Source organism: Lycium barbarum, chromosome 2 (assembly GCF_019175385.1).
Source record: "Lycium barbarum isolate Lr01 chromosome 2, ASM1917538v2, whole genome shotgun sequence".
Lineage (NCBI taxonomy): Eukaryota > Viridiplantae > Streptophyta > Magnoliopsida > Solanales > Solanaceae > Lycium > Lycium barbarum.
In genome coordinates this window covers 94,770,782-94,789,380 of record NC_083338.1, presented here as the reverse complement: position 1 = coordinate 94,789,380, position 18,599 = coordinate 94,770,782, and the positions used below count along the sequence as shown (strand labels likewise).

The 18,599-nt window shown below is 39.4% G+C and overlaps 1 protein-coding gene across 6 annotated transcripts in view; it reads left to right on the top strand.

Annotated features, from left to right (window-relative positions):
* Nucleotides 1-17,215, top strand: part of LOC132626638 (uncharacterized) — a 61,809-nt gene extending 44,594 nt beyond the window's left edge. For 2 of the 6 annotated variants that reach the window (XM_060341571.1, XM_060341569.1), the window contains 9 exons: nt 4,824-4,916; nt 5,378-5,473; nt 13,968-14,191; nt 14,282-14,396; nt 15,418-15,549; nt 15,658-15,765; nt 15,847-15,956; nt 16,026-16,127; nt 16,197-17,215. In XM_060341571.1, the coding sequence (XP_060197554.1) occupies nt 4,824-4,916; nt 5,378-5,473; nt 13,968-14,191; nt 14,282-14,396; nt 15,418-15,549; nt 15,658-15,765; nt 15,847-15,956; nt 16,026-16,127; nt 16,197-16,695 (1,479 nt within the window). In that variant the 3' untranslated portion in view covers nt 16,696-17,215. Of the gene's footprint in view, nt 1-4,823; nt 4,917-5,377; nt 5,474-13,967; nt 14,192-14,281; nt 14,397-15,417; nt 15,550-15,657; nt 15,957-16,025; nt 16,128-16,196 lie in introns of those variants that run through there. The other 4 variants (XM_060341572.1, XM_060341574.1, XM_060341573.1 and 1 more) reach the window with 4 other exon arrangements.
* Nucleotides 17,216-18,599: the final 1,384 nt, after the last annotated feature.

The following is an 18,599-nucleotide window of genomic DNA, read 5'->3' as shown; positions in this document are numbered from 1 at the left end:
GCTCTGAGTCCCCTCCTACTGTCCTTACTCTAGTTTTGGCTTCCTCATACATGTCCTTGATCACCCTAATGTATGCTACAGGTACACCTTTAGCCTCCAAACATCTCCATAGGATTTCTCTTGGAACTTTATCGTAAGCCTTTTCTAGGTCGATGAATACCATATGCAAGTCCCTCTTCCTCTCCCTATACTGCTCCACCAGTCTCCTCACAAGATGAATGGCTTCTGTAGTTGAGCGTCCCGGCATAAATCCGAACTGGTTCTCTGAAATAGACACGCCTCTCCTCACTCTCATCTCCACCACTCTTTCCCACACTTTCATAGTATGGCTTAGTAGCTTGATACCTCTATAGTTTTCGCAACTCTGGACATCCCCCTTGTTTTTGTATAGAGGGATCATTACGCTCGACCTCCATTCTTCGGGCATCGTTGCCGTCTTAAAGATGACATTAAACAACCTAGTCAGCCACTCCAAACCTGCCGAGCTCGCGCTCTTCCAAAATTCCCCAGGGATCTCGTCAGGTCCGGTCGTTCTTCCCCTGCGCATCCTACGGACAACACCCTTAACCTCCTCAACCTTAATACTCCTGCAATACCCAAAATCGTGACGCCTCCCTGTATGCTCCAAATCTCCCAACACGATGTCTCTCTCCCCTTCTTCATTCAAGAGTTTGTGAAAATATGACTGCCATCTCTGTTTAATGAGAGTCTCCTCTACCAATACTTTTCCATGCTCATCTTTAATGCACTTCACTTGATCCACATCGCGCGCCCTTCTCTCCCGCACCCTGGCTAGCCTGAACAATTTCCTATCCCCGCCTTTCTCTTCTAGTTCAGCATAGAGGCGTTCAAAAGATGCCGTTTTTGCCGTCGAAACCGCCGACTTCGCCTCCTTCCTCGCTATCTTATAAAGTTCCCTATTCGTCCACATCTCCACCTCATCCTTGCTTTCTATCAGCTTCGCATACGCCATCTTCTTTGCTTCCACCTTCCCTTGCACTTCTCCATTCTACCACCAGTCCCCTCGATGCCGACCACGACTACCTGTCGAGACTCCCAACACTTCCCTTGCTACAACCCTAATACAACTAGCCGTCCTATCCCACATACTGGTCGCATCCTCACTACTATCCCAGGCCCCCATATCCTTCAATTTCTCTTCCATCTCCAGGGCACTAGCCGTGGTCAAACTCCCCCATCTGATCCTAGGTCGATCATCCCCGACCCTCTTCTTCCTCGTCATCTTAATCCCTAAATCCATCACCAAGAGCTTATGCCGGGTTGTAAGGTTGTCCCTCGGAATGACCTTACAATCTTTACACAAACCTTTATCATCCTTCCTAAGAAGTAAAAAATCTATCTGAGTCTTAGCCGCCGAACTACGGAAGGTTACCAAGTGCTCTTCCTTCTTTGGAAAACTCGAATTGGCTATCACCAACCCAAAAGCTCTTGCGAAATCCAAAAGTGAAACTCCTCCTCCATTTCTGTCCCCGAAGCCAAAGCCTCCATGCACATCATCATAACCTCCCGAAATAGACCCGATGTGCCCATTGAAATCCCCTCCCACGAAAAGTTTCTCAGTAGGCGGTATGCCTCCCACTAACTCGTCCAAATCCTCCCAAAAGCGCCTCTTCTCCTCCTCGCGTAAGCCCGCTTGCGGCGCATAAGCACTAATAATGTTCAAAGTGGTCCCTTCAACGATCACCTTAATCGACATCATCCTATCGTTGACTCTCCTAACCTCCACCACCTGATCCCTTAAATCACTATCTACTAAAATGCCTACCCCATTCCTATACTTCGATCTACCAGAGAACCAAAGCTTATACCCGTCTACCTCCTTAGCTTTAGGTCCTACCCATTTGGTCTCTTGGACACAAGCTATATTAATCTTCCTCCTCTTAAGGGTCTTAACTAGCTCTATGGACTTTCCCGTTAACGTCCCAATGTTCCAAGAACCTACTCTCAGTCTAGATGCTCCTTTAACCCACTTACTCCTCCTAACCCTCGTCCCCGTCCCCGTCCCTGAACGAGAACATGACCTTAGTCTACCATCAATATCCAAAGCCACGAAAACGCGTTTGAACTAATAAATTAGTCAAAGGTCTAAAGTCAGCAAATGTAGCTACAAATGTATGAACAAAGCATAGATATGAGAACCGGAGGTACCAACTCCAGTCGAAATGAACCTGTTCGCCGCCGGAAAATACTGTTCACGTCGGGGGTACTGTTCACGTGGAGTACTGTTAACGTCGGGAGTACTGTTCACGTCGGGGGTACTGGTCACAGCGAAAAAACCAGAAAAGTTGCCGGAAAAATTCGCCGGCGACTGAGCAGCGGCTATCCGGCAGATAAAAAGGGAAAAAAAGTAGAAGAGAAGAAGAAGAGGAGAAGAAAAAGGAAAAAGCGAAAGCAAAGTAAATGTAGCCGGAAAAGTCGCCGGCGCTACCTGGTCGCCGGTATTACCTGAATGTGATAGTGGCCGGAAAAGGATCTGAAATATCAGATATCAGGTCTAATTTGATCTAAATCTCAGATCTAATGGTGAAGGGAAGAGGAGAGAGAGGAGAGAGAAAGTTAGAGAGAGGAGGATAAAAGGTGAAGGATGAAAGAAGATAAAAAAATACTTCTACTTCAATGTTTCTCCCTCATTAATCAGAAGTAACACTGTTTTCCCCACGAAAAGAGTAATATGTTTATCTTAATAAAAATTTGGATAATATTTTCCTATTTGTTTCTGTAATTCTTTGTTCTCAAATGTTTCATCTCCTTCTTAGAAACCTGTTCGAATTAAACCCGCAATCCACAACATTCAAGTCATAATTTTTTACAACTTTTATCTTTGGATCTTCAACTTCAACTTTTTCTATTGGGGTTTCAACTCGTTTTTTTTAGTCTTCAACTTTAATATTCCTGGAATCTTCAACTTTCTCAATTGAGTTTTCAACTTTTGTTGAATCTTTAACTATCAATATCTTTCGTATCTCTCCCTATTTCTTAAAATAAAAAACTTGTAGAAATACTTGCCTAAACGGGATATTTTTTTTTTTTTTTTTTAAGGTGAAAAATAGTTTTTAGAAGAGAAAGGTAATACAAGTAGGACTAATTCACAGAACAAATATCCGGAGTAAAAGAAATTTATACAGTGAAGAAAAATACTATTTTATGGTATTTTTGTGTAAATTTGGAGAATGTGGTTTGTTGTAGTTGTCCATTGCAATTACGATGCTTTAAAAATCTAAATTTGACTACTAGTACTTGAATAAGTTTGGGAAATAATTCTCTCTTGATTTACTGAAGTAGACTAGTAAAAGTAAAAATCTACTTTTAGCATATTAGACAAGTAAAAAGGAATGTGGGGAGTGATTTTCTCAAGAAATTTTATTCGTATCCAAATAATTCATAAGGGTTTTACGATAAGCAGCAGATACTCCGTGAGTTAGACGAGGTACGCAAGTTCGTTCGGGTACTTAAAATTGGTGGATTGCAAATTCTGTGAAATTAGTAAGTGACTAGCAATGTTGAGTAACCTTTTCTTTTCTGTAGTTTGGGATAGCTGGTGGGTGGTCTCTCCTTTCCTTCTCTTTGTTTATAATGTTCTGCATCTCGTTTGTTTCTTATGCTGGCTTCACTTCCTGCCATTACTTCTTGGGTATCCCAGCCCAGGCCTCGGTGTTTAGAAAAGTGTCGACAATGGTGAAGCGAAGCGAGGCGGAGGCTGGGCGCTTCAATGGCCTGAAGCGATGGAGGTCCAATGAGGCGGGCGCGTCATGCCCTGAAGCGAGAGGTGAACAGAAGCGTGAAGCAGTAGGAAGTGTGCGCCCTTTTTTTTTTTTTTTTTTTTTAATTATTAAAAAACTGGACTCCTTTTAGAAGAAAAAGAATCCTAAAATCTAAAAAGGGTCCGACTTAGGATAAACCTTTTCTTCTTCGCTCACTGCCGGTGGAGGGGCGGGCAATTTTATTTTTTTCAATTCTTGCTCGCAGTCGCTAGAGTTGCACGACTATTTCCTCTGTTTTGCTGGACTGTTTGCTGGAGTTTTGTTACGGCTATGCGATATGGATCTTGTCACAGGGCGATTCACTGAAAAGTCTGCGCTTAACAGATCCTTTCCCTTGTTTTTATTCCGTGAACGACCTATTTTGCTAAAGGAAACAAATAAGCTCGTTAGAAGGGAGCCTATAACCTTAGGACTCGTTAGAGAGAGTCCTAGACCTCTTGTTTTTTGATAGAAATTTTCCTCCCTTCTTTTATTTCATCTGCGTCTTTAAATAGAGAACCCTATTACAAGATATTAAGAAAATCTAGGAATCTACTAACATAGAGAATCTATTCAGGTACGAATTCTAGTAAAACTAAACTACTGCCTATTTATGAGAATTCTAGTAAAACTAAACTACTGCCTATTTTAATGCAAATAAAATCTGCCAGCTGTATCAGATCTCCTTATCCTCTTTGACGTTACTATCTTTCTCAACTTGAGGGCCCTGCCCTGCATAAACCTTACCCACGAATGAGTCTATAACAAGTTTCCTCTGTTTTTTTTCATTCTTGGCTAGTCTGGTTTCTTTGTCTTTCTTATTTTTTTCTTTCTGGCTATGTTGCTCGCACTCTACAAAAATGTTGCCGCACCCGTGTCGGTTTCTCCTAAAATGCACTACCTTTGGAGAACCCCACACGCATGCGTCAACATTTCTGAAGAATTCGAGCAACATAGCTTTCTAGGCTGCTCTGGAAAGTTTATTGGTATTTAATTAATTCAATGTGTCATTTTAGTTTATTCATTTAATAATTGTTCAAGGTTTATTTTGGTCCTTTGTAGAGAATTGCTCGCTTGAAGCGTGAAGCGGGCCTTGTCGCTTTTTTCTGCTTCGCGCTTCCAAAAACACTGTCCCAGCCTCTCTACCTTCACAAGGTAGGGATAAACTGAGCGTATACACCACCCTCCTCAGACTCACTTGTGGGATTACACTGGGTTGTTGTTGTTTTTGTACTTATTGGGTATCCCACTCAGTTCTAGGAGTTTGATTCATATGTAGTTTACCACTCAGAATTGAACTTCCATTATATTACGTTAAAACCAGCATGACATGTGTCAAAAAACCATTATATTCATAGATAACAGACACCCTCATCAAAATATTTGTAAGGTTAAGAAACACATGATCCTTTTGAAACTAGGACCTTCTATTTGCTTCTTCTTTGTGTAGTATTTATTTTTTGACAAGTACAGTTGTTCAGTTTCTTTTCTAGTTTTTGTTTCTTTTTTATCAGTCTGCTGTGTTTATTTTTAGCAGATTGTTTCAGGACTTGCTGCTATGGAGTGCTTTCTATGTAGAGGAAGCAGTGAATAATTACTTTGTTTTGAATTTTCAGGTCAGAGGTATGCTAACAGATTTTGGGGATGACATGCACTGCCAGTTTATTGAAATTCTTCGCAGTCTATTAGATTCATATGCATCAGGATTACAGGTGCCTTTTCAGTAACTTTATGGTTCCCCAATGATATTGGTAATTTTGTGTTTGTTTCAAGGGTGTGACCCCTTAAACTTGCTTGTACTAGGGGAGTTAAAAGTTGACTGAAGGTTCTAACTTCTACGCACGTACTTGTACAATCTTCCTTTTCTTTATGTATTAACTTTGGTTCCTAATTAATTATTTCCAAGCTTAATACCTCACCTGGATAGGTGAGAAAACTGTGTCGCATTCAACTTGTATTATGTTTACAGCTTGGTCAGGAAGTAGGGGAGGGAAGGGAAATAAAGTTAAGTGATCATTTCGTCACTTAAAACGAGGAAGTGATGCGAAACAGACGGTATTTGCTTTGCGTGGGTGAAGCGAAGCAACTTCAAAGAGGCCTGCGATTCGTACAGTGAGGCGCAAAGCTATTCAGAACAGGAAACTTTCTGTTCTTTGAATTTGACTTTAAAAGATGAATGAAGCTTTTCACTTTCTTAGTGCAATGTCCTATCAATAAAGCTTACCCTACCTATTAAAAAACAAATAAAAGGGGAAAAAAAGTAAACATGGCTTTCTATTATCTGGGTATTTACCGTTTCTCTTGTTCATCTTTTTCTTCCTCTTCTTCGATTTTGAATTACTGTTGTTATACTATTCTTAATTTTCTTCTTTCTTATTGGGTTTCTTGTAGAAGATGATTCATTCTTCCTTTTCTTCTTCTTTGTGTGATCTCGGATATGATGAAATAGGATGAATTGGGACGGTATTTTGTAAGTATGTAAATATCTTGAATATACTTTAACTATTTCTTTATTTTTCGATCGCCTGGAAGGGACAAAAAAAAGATCTTGTTGTTTCTTCAACAAGTTTTGATCTTTAGTGGACGTCTCAATAGGATTCGAACCCAAATGAAGTTCTGGCCCTTCAATACCTGATCTCAATCTAGTATTTTTTTAATAACTGTGGTGTCCGGGCCAGCTTGCAATCACCTTGACTAATTTCACATGGTATTTTTTACCTTCTGCCAGCACAGGTACCTGGTAATTCTATCCACCAAGGCTTTAGAATATGGGAAGAAATTACCTAGTTTTTTTCCTTAGTTGGGATTGAACTTGAGACCACATGGTTCTCAATCTTTTGGAGTTCTTCTCTGTTACACCTTTCTTGTGCTAGGTGGTTCTCTTTTTCTTTGCTTGTTGTTTTGGACTTGATACTGGTCGCGGGCTATGATGATAAGTCAGGAGTGATGACACTGTAGTTGGAGATGTAGAAGTAACGGTAGATTCCTCAAAAGTCAGTATAGGTTAGACCTCAGAGATATCAAGATGATCAGAAGAAGATGCAAAGTAAGGTCGAGACCTGAAAAATGTGACATCGGCTAACATAAGGTATCAACAAAGATCAGATGAGTAGCAGTGATACTCCTTTTGAACCTCGAGAATAACCAAGGAAGACATATTTGAGAGCACGAGAGGCTTATTTATGTAAAAAACACGCGCTCTCAAGGACACAAGGGGAAAGAGATTTTGTGACTGAGAAAACAATATTGAATAAGGAATCTGATTCTGGATGGAAAATGAGGACATCCGATTAATTAAATAACAAGAGGTGAGAACTGCATCGCCCCAAAAACACACCGTAACATGGGATTGAATGAGGAGTGTGAGCAGTCTCAGTGAGGTGCCTATTCTTCCTCTCTGCTACCCCATTTTGCTGTGGGTGTACCAGTGTTGTTAAAGGCGAGCGCCTTCTCGCCTTTGGCGAGAGGCGTGGCGAGGCGAGGCTCCATCGCCTTTTATGGCCATGGCGAGCAGGCCTTCAAAAGGCGAGAAAAAGGCGAGAAAGGCGCTAATGGCGCCATGGCGAGGCGCCCAGTTATGGCGAGGCGAGCAGACCTTTTTAAAAAAAAAACAATTAAAAGAAGTGGAGGACTTAAATGAAGTGGAGGACTTAAATAAAAATAGCAACTAGGGTTTTTTGTTTGCCTCCTCCTCTCTTCTCCTTCAAGGTTTCAGGTACGTCTCTTTCTCCTTCTTTTTCTTCAGTTCTTCTTCTTTCTTCTTCTTTCTTATTTTCGACTTCTGCTTCTTCTTCTGTTCTTCTTCTTTCTTCTTCTTTTTTTCCGGCGACAACTGCCCTATTTCCGGCCACCTCTGTTTTTTTTTTCCTTCTTCTATTCTCTTCTTCTTTTTCTGTTTTTTCTCCTCTGTTTTTTTACCCTCTGCTTTTTTCTCCTCTGTTGCTTGCTCTGTTTTTTCCTCTGTTTTTTTTTTCTCTGTTTGGACCAGTGAGGCAGTGATTGTTTTGGTCCTATTTTTTCTGTTCAATAATTGTTTAAATTTTGTTATACAGTTATAAACAGTAGGTTCAAATTCAATGGACTTTTAGTATTGCACTATTGCTTTAATTTTAGTGTTGCTTGTCTTGTCACTTATGAATTATTGAGTCATTGACTCATTCGAGTTCTAGACTTTTAGTATTTACTATCTACTTTTAATTTTTGAATTGAAATATTTGCTAATATGTTATTGCTAGTGAGATTTTGATTATTTACATATGCAATTAAATATTTTAATTTTTTGGTATTTATTGGCGCCGCACTTCAAAAAGGCGAGCGCCTCGCCTCGCGCCGCGCCTTAAGGCGAGGCAAGCCCTTGTCGCCTTTTGTCGCCGCGCGCCGTCCAAAACACTGGGGTGTACGAACAAATGTCTAATGAATAATTCCTTGGTGAGTCAGAAACTGTTGAAATTGGGAGGATAAGTATTCTAAGGCATTATCACTTCGAAAAGTACGAATAGAAACACCAAATTGATTTTGTATATCATCACAAAAACTCTTGAAATGTAGAAAACAACTTAGAGCATTCTTTCATTAAGAAAAATCAAGTACATCTTGAATAATCATTAATGAAACTAACAAAATAATGAAATCCTAAGATTGAAAAGACTCTACTAGGACTTCGTATATCAGAATGAACTAATGAAAAAATAAAATCTACACATCTCTTCCCACCATGTGGGAAGGTAGTGCGGGTGTGTTCCTCAAGTTGACACTACTCACAATCTAATGTGGATAAACTAGACCAACTAAGCATCAGCCCTGTAGCTTGGATAAACTCGGATGTCCTAAATGTTTGTGAATTAATTCTGGAGGATTTGTAACTAGATATGTCGTGGAGGAATTAGGAGAGGCAAGGTAGTAAAGGCCTTGAGATTCATGTCCTGCGCCAATTTTCTGTCTCATTCTATGGTCCTGCATAATCGAAGAATCATCAAAAAAAATATTATGACATAATTTAGGAAACGAGTCAACCGAGTGACAGATGCAAGATTAAAAGGACAACTAGGACATAAAAGAACAAAGTTTAGCTTGTCAAAATCCTTTGGCTTTTGTTTGGATCCCATTGGCTAAGTAACAATGGGAAGAGATCGTGAATAAACAATATTTGACAAAAGTAATTTATTATTAGAAATATGATCAGAAAGGCCCAAGTCCACAACCCACGGTCCAAGGCTATTATTTTTTCATTTTATTACATAGGGGGTAGGGGAAGGGGAAATGGGGAAGGGGATTATAACGTGGGGATTCGAACCCTCACCATCAAGGTGAAAGTTCAGGTAGCCAACCGACTGAGCTACTAAATCCCTATGGTCCAAGGCTATTAGACTCTGAAACACGAGCCAAAGAATTACCAACAACAGAAGTATGTCTGAGCAACTGATGCTACTTGTGGGGATTTCTGCTTACTTGCATGATACTGAAGGAACTCATTATATTCCTATTCAGATAAAGAAAAACCCTGATTACTTATAGTGTCAGTCTGAGCAACATGAACATTCTTGGGTGGTCGACCATGTAGAGAATTGAAAACTTCACGAGTATGTCCAAGCCTATTACGCTACCTACACTTGGGTCGAGATTGTCCTAAACGACCTCTTCATTGATTTTCCATAGATTGGGATGTTTGATATTCCATTCATTTGAGATGCGAGAACCGAGGAGTCACCTGTTGGTGATGAGATAACTATGTGACTGGGTGCTGTACAGTGTTTTGGACGACGCGCGGCGACAAAAGGCGACAAGGGCTTGCCTCGCCTTAAGGCGAGGCGCGCGGCGAGGCGCTCGCCTTTTTGAAGTGCGGCGCCAATAAATACCAAAAAACTAAAATATTTAATTGCATATGTAAATAATCAAAATCTCACTAGCAATAACATATTAGCAAATATTTCAAAAAAATTAAAAGTAGATAGTAGATACTAAAAATCTAGAACTTGAATGAGTCAATGACTCAATAATTCATAAGTGACAAGACAAGCAACACTAAAATTAAAGCAATAGTGCAATACTAAAAGTCCATTGAATTTGAACCTATTGTTTATAACTGTATAACAAAATTTAAACAATTATTGAACTGAAAAAATAGGAGCAAAACAACCACTGCCTCACTGGTCCAAACAGAGAAAAAAAAAACAGAGGAGAAAAAAACAGAGCAGACAACAGAGGAGAAAAAAACAGAGGGTAAAAAAACAGAGGAGAAAAAACAGAAAAAGAAGAAGAGAATAGAAGAAGGAAAAAAAAAAACAGAGGTGGCCGGAAATAGGGCAGTTGTCGCCGGAAAAAAAGAAGAAGACAGAAGAAGAACAGAAGAAGAAGCAGAAGTCGAAAATAAGAAAGAAGAAGAAAGAAGAAGAACTGAAGAAAAAGAAGAAGGAGAAAGAGACGTACCTGAAACCTTGAAGGAGAAGAGAGGAGGAGGCAAACAAAAAACCCTAGTTGCTATTTTTATTTAAGTCCTCCACTTCATTTAAGTCCTCCACTTTTTTTAATTGTTTTTTTTTAAAAGGTCTGCTCGCCTCGCCATAACTGGGCGCCTCGCCATGGCGCCATTAGCGCCTTTCTCGCCTTTTGAAGGCCTGCTCGCCATGGCCATAAAAGGCGATGGAGCCTCGCCACGCCTCTCGCCAAAGGCGAGAAGGCGCTCGCCTTTAACAACACTGGTGCTGTAACATGGCAACGTAATCGAGCGAATACTTCATTAACTGTAGGGACAGTCGGACTAGCCAAATCATGTACTGAATCAAATTCATTAGGGAATCCAGCGAAAAATCTTTGTCATTGTTCTTTTTGTTTGTCAATAATTGCAGTAACTGACGTCAACTTCTCAAATTCCTCGATGACTGCCTGTACTTGTCCCAAGTAAGTAGACGTATCTAATTCCTATTTCTTTAAGTTTGTCATCCGAGATATCACATCATAAATTGAGATATATCATTAGTGTATAAAGTGTGATCCTTTCCCCAAATTGAATAACATGTCTGGAATAGACGAAGCAAGGGCATTTATTTGGAATCGGTAGATAGCCATAGGAGACTACATAGTTGAGCGTTAACCTTCTTTCACTGTACTCGGGCCTTTTCATCTACTTCACTATCCTTTGTGATTAATTGATCTTGAACACCTTGACCTTTGCACCACAACTCAATCGAGGACCAAGTTGGAATGTTAGTCGTCCGAATTGTTGAAACTGGCTGAAAATCCTGTTACCATTGTCAAAAGTGGCTGGAAATGGTTAGGAATGAGATGGACCAAGATGGAATCTCTCGACGCACTCAACAGAAAAAATATCGTCGGAATCTCTCGCATGCGCCGGCACATGTAACAGATGCGCCTGCCGGAGCCCTAGACTCTAGCGTCGTGTGAGGGTGCATCAGGGGCATGCTGCCAGAGACGTTGACTGGGTGATAACTCTCAACCCATGAAGATTCAAATAACCCACCCCTAAGAATACTATTGAAGGTTGACGGAAAGCAATTAAAGATATGCGGAATAGAGATTAGGGCTAGAACTATCAAGCATCCTACTAAGAACTAGTTGAACACATTGATGAGTTAGCAATAATCACTACCCAGGATAGCTAGCAAAGAAGGGATGAGTCAAATAATTAAGATGCAAATAATTAACATCAAGAACAATCAAAAGAGAACTTGAGATTAATTAGAATAACATTCAATTAAAGAAATAATTCATAAAAGTGAGGAAGAGAACCAATACATGAATCAGCTAGCCATTGTGTAATCAAGAGGTTGTAGAAGAGAACTAAGCTAACCCTAATCTAAGCTAGCACGAGTGTGCTACATTCCAAGAGAATATCTCGTCACTCATCAAAATCTAACCCTACCAAAAGGGAAAGTGAAGGAGAAAGGGGGATTGGGCATTAAAAATTTGCGGGCTCAAAACATCAGTTTGTTGCTAAAGTGGTTATGGAAATCTTGAGGAAAATGCTCTATGGAGAAGGGTAATCAGAGAAAAATATGAGCAAGATGAGATGTGGTGCTCAAAAGAGTGTCAATATTCCATATGGGATTGGAGTATGGAAGTCCATCAGGTCACACTGGGGTTTTATCGCAGCCAACTCCAACATCAAAGTGGGAAATGGTAGAAAAACTTTGTTCTGTACTGATAATTGGTTAGGACGCGGTACTCTAAAAGATTTATTCCCTGACCTTTACAACATTGCCTCCCTTCCTGAAGCAAGTTTAGATACAACTTGGGATCCTCAAGGGTGGAATATTACTTTTAGAAGGGCCCTAAATGATTGGGAAATAGGAGTTGTAGAAACCTAAACCCTAAACCCTAAACCCTAAAAGATGGTGATACGCTGTACTGGAAACCTGGCAAAGATGGTGCTTTTCCAATGAAGTCTGCTTACCATATTTTGTGTAATTTGGATGAGCAAATTGCACAGTGGCCATGGAGATATATTTGGAAAGTTAAGGCTTCTACAAAAGTTCTGTGTTTCACCTGGTTAGTGGCAAGAGAGGCTTGCCTGACTCGAGAATTTAAAGAGAAGGGGATTTCACTTATGCTCTAGATGTCCTTTTTGTGTTTTAGAAACAGAATCCAATTGCCATCTGTTTCTTCATTGTCCTGTCACTGATCTTTTGTGGCAACTTTTTTCTTAACACTGGGGGACCTCAAATGGTGTATGCCTTCCAACACTAGTGATTTGCTAAGGAACTGGAATTGCAAAGGGGGTGTATTCAGACAGAAGTGGTGGAGATTGGTTCCTGCTTGTATATGGTGGACAGTTTGGAAAGAAAGAAATTTAAGAATTTTTGGGGGAAGAAGTAGCTCTTTACAGAATTTTAAGATGAAGTGCCTTCTTCTTCTTCTTCTTCTTCTTCTTCTGGCACTAGCCTAGTGCCTTAGGTCAATATACAAGTTACCATTATAAAAAAAAGGGGAAAGTGAAGGTATTTATACTAGGCAAATTAACATCACTATACCCATAATTGCCCTAGGGTAAGCTTAAAATGTATTCAGCATCTATAGAAACCAAGGTCGAATCATCTAGACGTTTGGTAATCGTCTAGACATTTGGCCTCCAATTCATCTCCACGTTTGTAACGCGTGGAGATGTTTCCTGAGGCTTCAACCAAAATCGTCTCCACGATTTATATACGTGGAGACGTTTCCTTCATGTCTCTAGCTGCTTAGTGTTTTGTCTAGCTCCACGAAATAGAAACTTACCATTATAAAAAAAAGGGGAAAGTGAAGGTATTTATACTAGGCAAATTATAATTGCCCTAGGGTAAGCTTAAAATGTATTCAGCACCTATAGAAACCAAGGTCGAATCATCTAGACGTTTGGTAATCGTCTAGACATTTGGCCTCCAATTCATCTCCACGTTTGTAACGCGTGGAGATGTTTCCTGAGGCTTCAACCAAAATCGTCTCCACGATTTATATACGTGGAGACGTTTCCTTCATGTCTCTAGCTGCTTAGTGTTTTGTCTAGCTCCACGAAATAGAAACTTTTGGTCCACGAATTTTTGGCAGCTTCCCTCTTCTTCTTCTTCTTCCTTTGTCTTGTTTGACCTGAAAGCTTGGTTTCCATGACCTTTTGTAGCACTCTAATTATTTGATATCTACGTGGGAACCCTCCTTAGCTTGAGCACTAATCCGGAAGCTATCACTAGGGTTTGGTTGCCAGAGGTTGCTGGATCTTGTGGTGGTGTTAGTTCTCGCAAAATGTTGGCGGAAAGAAAGGCGACACAAGTCAGATCTGAAAGTCATCGGAAAGAAGGCACGGCGACTGGCTTTTCTGTCTGGATGTTTCTCACGGTAGCTCTTATACCTAGTGAGAAGTAAAAGCACGGGAAAAATATTAATAAGATGCATAAACTACATTATTACTCTGAGCCCTAATTATAAACAGTACATTACAATTCTTTTCCATGTGGGATACTATATACATTAATATTCTAATAATTTATATGCACCAGCTTGAGGGGGAGTGTTAGCATCTCGTAGATATTCTAGGATCTTATAAATATAGTATAGCTTGATTTACTCGTGTAATTATGTACTTTGATTCTCTTTTCCTTTCTTAGAATATGCATGCTTAGCTTTTTAAACACCAATGCTTGAGAGAATAATCAAGCTGAGTTTCTCTCAATTCTCTTTTTGTTTCTCTTACTTTCTAACATTTTCAATTTGTCACAGAGAGACACTATTGTTGAAATTTTCTACGAGAAGCACCTAACTGGACTGGTTCAAGCTATAACAGTATCCTGCCCCCAAAATGGGGATTCACTATCTGTCAGTGAGTCTGCAACCTCAAGCGTCGATGGAGGAAATGGGAATCAAAGTTGTGTGAAGCCTGAAATACTACTAAATATATGTGATCTCTTATGTTTTTGTGCCGTGCACCATCCTTATAGAATAAAGTAATTTTCTCATCTCGGCATGCAATTTGTTTGGTACCAAAGCGCTATTTTGACTCTCTGGTAAAATGTGGTTTCTTTTCTTTGCTGCAGGTGCAGCTTTCTTCTTAATAATGTGGTAGATAAAGTTCTGTTGTTGACACGAAGAAGAGAAAAGTACCTAGTAGTTGCTGCTGTTAGATTTGTGAGAACTCTCATTTCCCGCAATGTGAGTTGTGGACTCCTTTGAACCAAGAGGATCATTTGTCAATGTGATTACATTAAACTGCATCAAGTTTTGTTAATTTGTCCTTCATAATGACCACTTTGTCTCTGCCATGATCTCAGATACTTCGGCTCTTGTTGTCTAATCTGGTCAATCCTCTTTTGCAAGAAGCATGTCTTGCACCTGTTATGTTCCTCATGTGTGTTCCTATTTGGTTTGTCTTGTAATTATGTCTTTGTTTGCAAAATAGACTTGGCCAATGATGACCTGTACTGGTTGGGATCCTTGGTTCAATATTTTTAAAAACATTCTTATTATATAAGGTAAACAGTGATTCTATAGGCGAAAAGGGGGGAACATGTGAGCAAGATAAACAAAAAAGAATCCTACACACTAGAGTTCCTTTTTCCAAATACCTCACAATGATCTAATTTGGAAATGGCTTATATACTGTGTAAGCACACAAATAAACGCAAAAACATCTCCAAATGGAATATGATATTTTCTGTTCGATGACAAGCCCTTCAATCTTTTTCATTGAAATTGTCAAAAACCAGGTTGGTAGATGATATTCCTAGCTCAATTTTAGCTTGAGGGACACTGTAATTGTATTAACTTTTATATGCTGTCCCATTGAGGTGAAATGGATTAGGGTGAACCATCAACAGATCCAGGATCTGCCAATTTGTATAATACAAGGTTTGGAGAGAAGAGTAAACATTTTCTTGGTTCTAGAGGATAGAACTTTTAGATGCGCTCCTGATGGACCTGTTAGCAATTCTGTACTATTCCCTTCTCCCAAACAAAAAAAAAAAAAAAAAAAAAAAAGGATTCTGTACTATTCAGAAGATTCTTGCATCCAAGTTGTTATTGCTTATTAAATATCAGTGACCAATATCTTTATTTATAAGATTAGCTGTGTTCTAGGGGTCTTAATATTTGCCTTTCCTTCTGAAGACTTCTTTAGGAGTTATGCTTCGGTGTATCTATAAATATTTCTTAAAATTTTGGGTGTGTTCTGCAGGATGAGTATTTGATGAATCATATCGCCGAGAAGAATCTTTTAAAACCAATTATTAATGCTTTTGTTGCAAATGGAGATCGCTACAATCTTCTGAACTCGGCTGTTCTAGAGCTTTTTGAGTACATACGTAAGGTGCGCATACCTTCCTTCACTGGGTCAGGTTGTTGCCTCCCTGCTCTCCCTGTCCTACTTTATATTTGTTTGTTAATGCATCCTTGGTCTTGATGTGACATTATGCAGGACAACTTAAAAATATTGCTCAAGTATTTAGTGGACACATTCTGGGATGAGTTGGTCAAGTTTGAAAAGTTTTCATCCATCAACTCTCTGAAAGTTAAATGTGAGCAGGTATCTGCATATTTATGCCTGTTTCTGTCACGTGTGCTTGTTGGATACTCGAACTCATTATGGCTGATTTGTGTTATGCAGTCCCTAGAGGATTCAGGGATGAGAAGTGTTGGCGATTTATTAGACCCGAGGAAACGAGTTGATGAGCGTAGTATAGAGAAAGAAGAAGAAGAGTATTTCAATGAAGACAGGTATCCCTTTACCTATTATTATGTAGAATCATTTTTATTTTGATACCCACTGAACAAGCAATCCGTCAGTGATGAGGAAGATTCCGCATCAGCCTCTGTGGCCAATGCAAGCAGAGTGAATTCTCATCAGGCTGTGCTGAATGGATCTGCTCCGAGCGACACATCTGTTAGTTATGTTGTGATTTTTAGAATGTGTATTTGCTACATTTACATATGATGACTTCTCTTCTGTTGCTGAAGATCCGGGGAAGTTGTTGACTATGAGGATGATGACGACGATGAAGATTATAAGCCACCACCTAAGAAGCAGTCAGAAATTCCTGATGAAGATGGAGCGGACTCTTTCCCCTTGAAACGGAAGGTGGCTCCAAAAGAAGACCCTGAGCCGAAAAGGTTGCAGCGTGTTGCTAAGGATTCCAAATCAAGGGACAGTGTTTTTGCTGCTTTATGCTCAACCTTAAGTCAAGCCGTGTTGCCCTCCAAAAATACAGAAAGTCCTGCACCTGGTAGCCCTTGTTCTGATGAAAACAAGAAATCTGTTGAGGTCAAACATGATGAGGAAGGAAGTCTTTCTGATAATGGTAGTGCTGATTTGGATAATCATGCCAACAAACAAGCAACTTCTCCTAAAAGATTAGCTGAAAGCTTGCACAAATCTCCAGATAGTAGGAAGCATGAAGAAGACTGTCCATTGATACAACCGAAGTCATCTCCTGAAATGGCTGTAAATGGATCGTAATATTTAAGATTTGGGATGCCATTTTGTGTCCTGTCATGATCAACTATCTTGAGCATGTGCTTTTGCAGACAAGCTAATCTGGACAAGTTCCAGAACGCGAGTTCGGTTAATTGGTGATTGTGGGATTTTATGAGTATTGGTGGAGAGGAGTCTGTACAGTGCTGTAACAAGCGTGGGGAGTGATTAGTGGCTTCTCCAAACGCATCATAGCTAGAGAGTTTTCTTCTATTTTTTGCTTCATCTTTTCTCCACTTTCCTTACCGTAGTTACAAGAGTCATATTTAGTAGGGCATCAATTTTTGACCTTGCGAGGTGTTCTTATGTCTAGTGGTCAATGATGACCAACAGTTACTGAGAGAGGTTAGTGAATCCTGCTTGAGGCCAAGGTTCCTACTCATGTTTGTGTAACTTATAGGGAATTGTACATTATCCTAATTCCAGTGAAAACATTGCCTACTAGTATATATATTTGAGATAAACAGCACTGGTGGTATGACAAATAGAGAAAGCTTGTCTGGTCTCTCTTTTTCTGCTTTTCATTCTCCTTTGTGTAGAGCTACTTTGGAAGGATATATATATTTTATTACGTGGGGGTGGATGTCCGGGTTGTGCTGAAGGGTTGCTTCTCCGAGTCATCATCCCTCATCTATGTCAACCTTTTTCTTGCTCTCTAAATCTATCTTTTGGCTTTTCAAATTTTGATTCGTGACAATTCTATTACTGAACAAATAGGAAAAACTCTATGCTATTAATCAGGCACAGGAGAGCAAGTAAAAATTTCATTTTTCTCTGAGCTACACGACTGTTCAAAAGCATACAGTAGTTTTTCTATGTTTCTTTAGAGTGATTCATTCTTTCTTTCGTTGTTAGACAGGACAAGGATACGTTTTCGTTGATCTTCGTCTTTCTTTGGGTAGTTAGTTATATCTTGGCCAATATTGCTTTTGCTTGCATTAGTCAATACTTATTTGATTCGACAAAAGTAGCCTTGCTACATGCAGGAGTTTTGGTAATCAGCTTGAAAGATGATTACAGGCTAAGGAGATGATGAGACCTATATTGGCAAGAGTTTGAATGCCACTTCACGTGTGTTCATCGTTTGTTTTTTCGTACTCTTTCTGTTTTGACCTATAGTCATATTCTAGTTAAAATAGGCGTGTGCAAATTTTGGTTTATTATCGGTATCAATTTAACGGTTTGAAAGTTGTGATTTTGATATCAGCCGATCAGTTTGGTTATTGATTCTTTGAGTTTCCTTAACCGTTAAACTGGTTACTCAGCAAGGTTCTGTTAAATTTACCTTTTCATGCATGATTATATATACATGATTCTAGAATGACTTCCAAAGTAGAAAAGGGGATTAAACGGGATGAGAGTACATATTTGATGGCGAAACCAAGATATCGAATTGCATTTCTGAGACTGCACATCGCCAGCGCCACAATATAGTAGAGTTACCGCGAAGAACCAATCCTAGCGGTCGGTTGATAATTATAGCAGCAAGCGTTACAATCTCCTATGCTGCTATTGTAGAATTAAGACATCATTTACTTCACAATGTTGCCTTTTTAATAATATTTAACCTTGACCTGCTAATATATTTATATTGAAGAAAATGCATATTACCAAATGAAAACAAGAAGGAAAAGAAAAAATATATAGAAGACATTTCATAACGCTAAAATCGATAACCAAACATTTGAGGACCATAAATAGCTTAATTTGTAACCAAATGTCTTATCTGTTCGGTTATCAATTTAGTATGTTTACAAATCGATAACTGATAACATACAAAATTGAATTTAACTGACCGATAAACAACACTAATTAAAATGGCATTGGCCGATTAATTTTTGGGCATTAATAATGTTCAACCACCATTTAAAATATAGTTGAGAAATAGT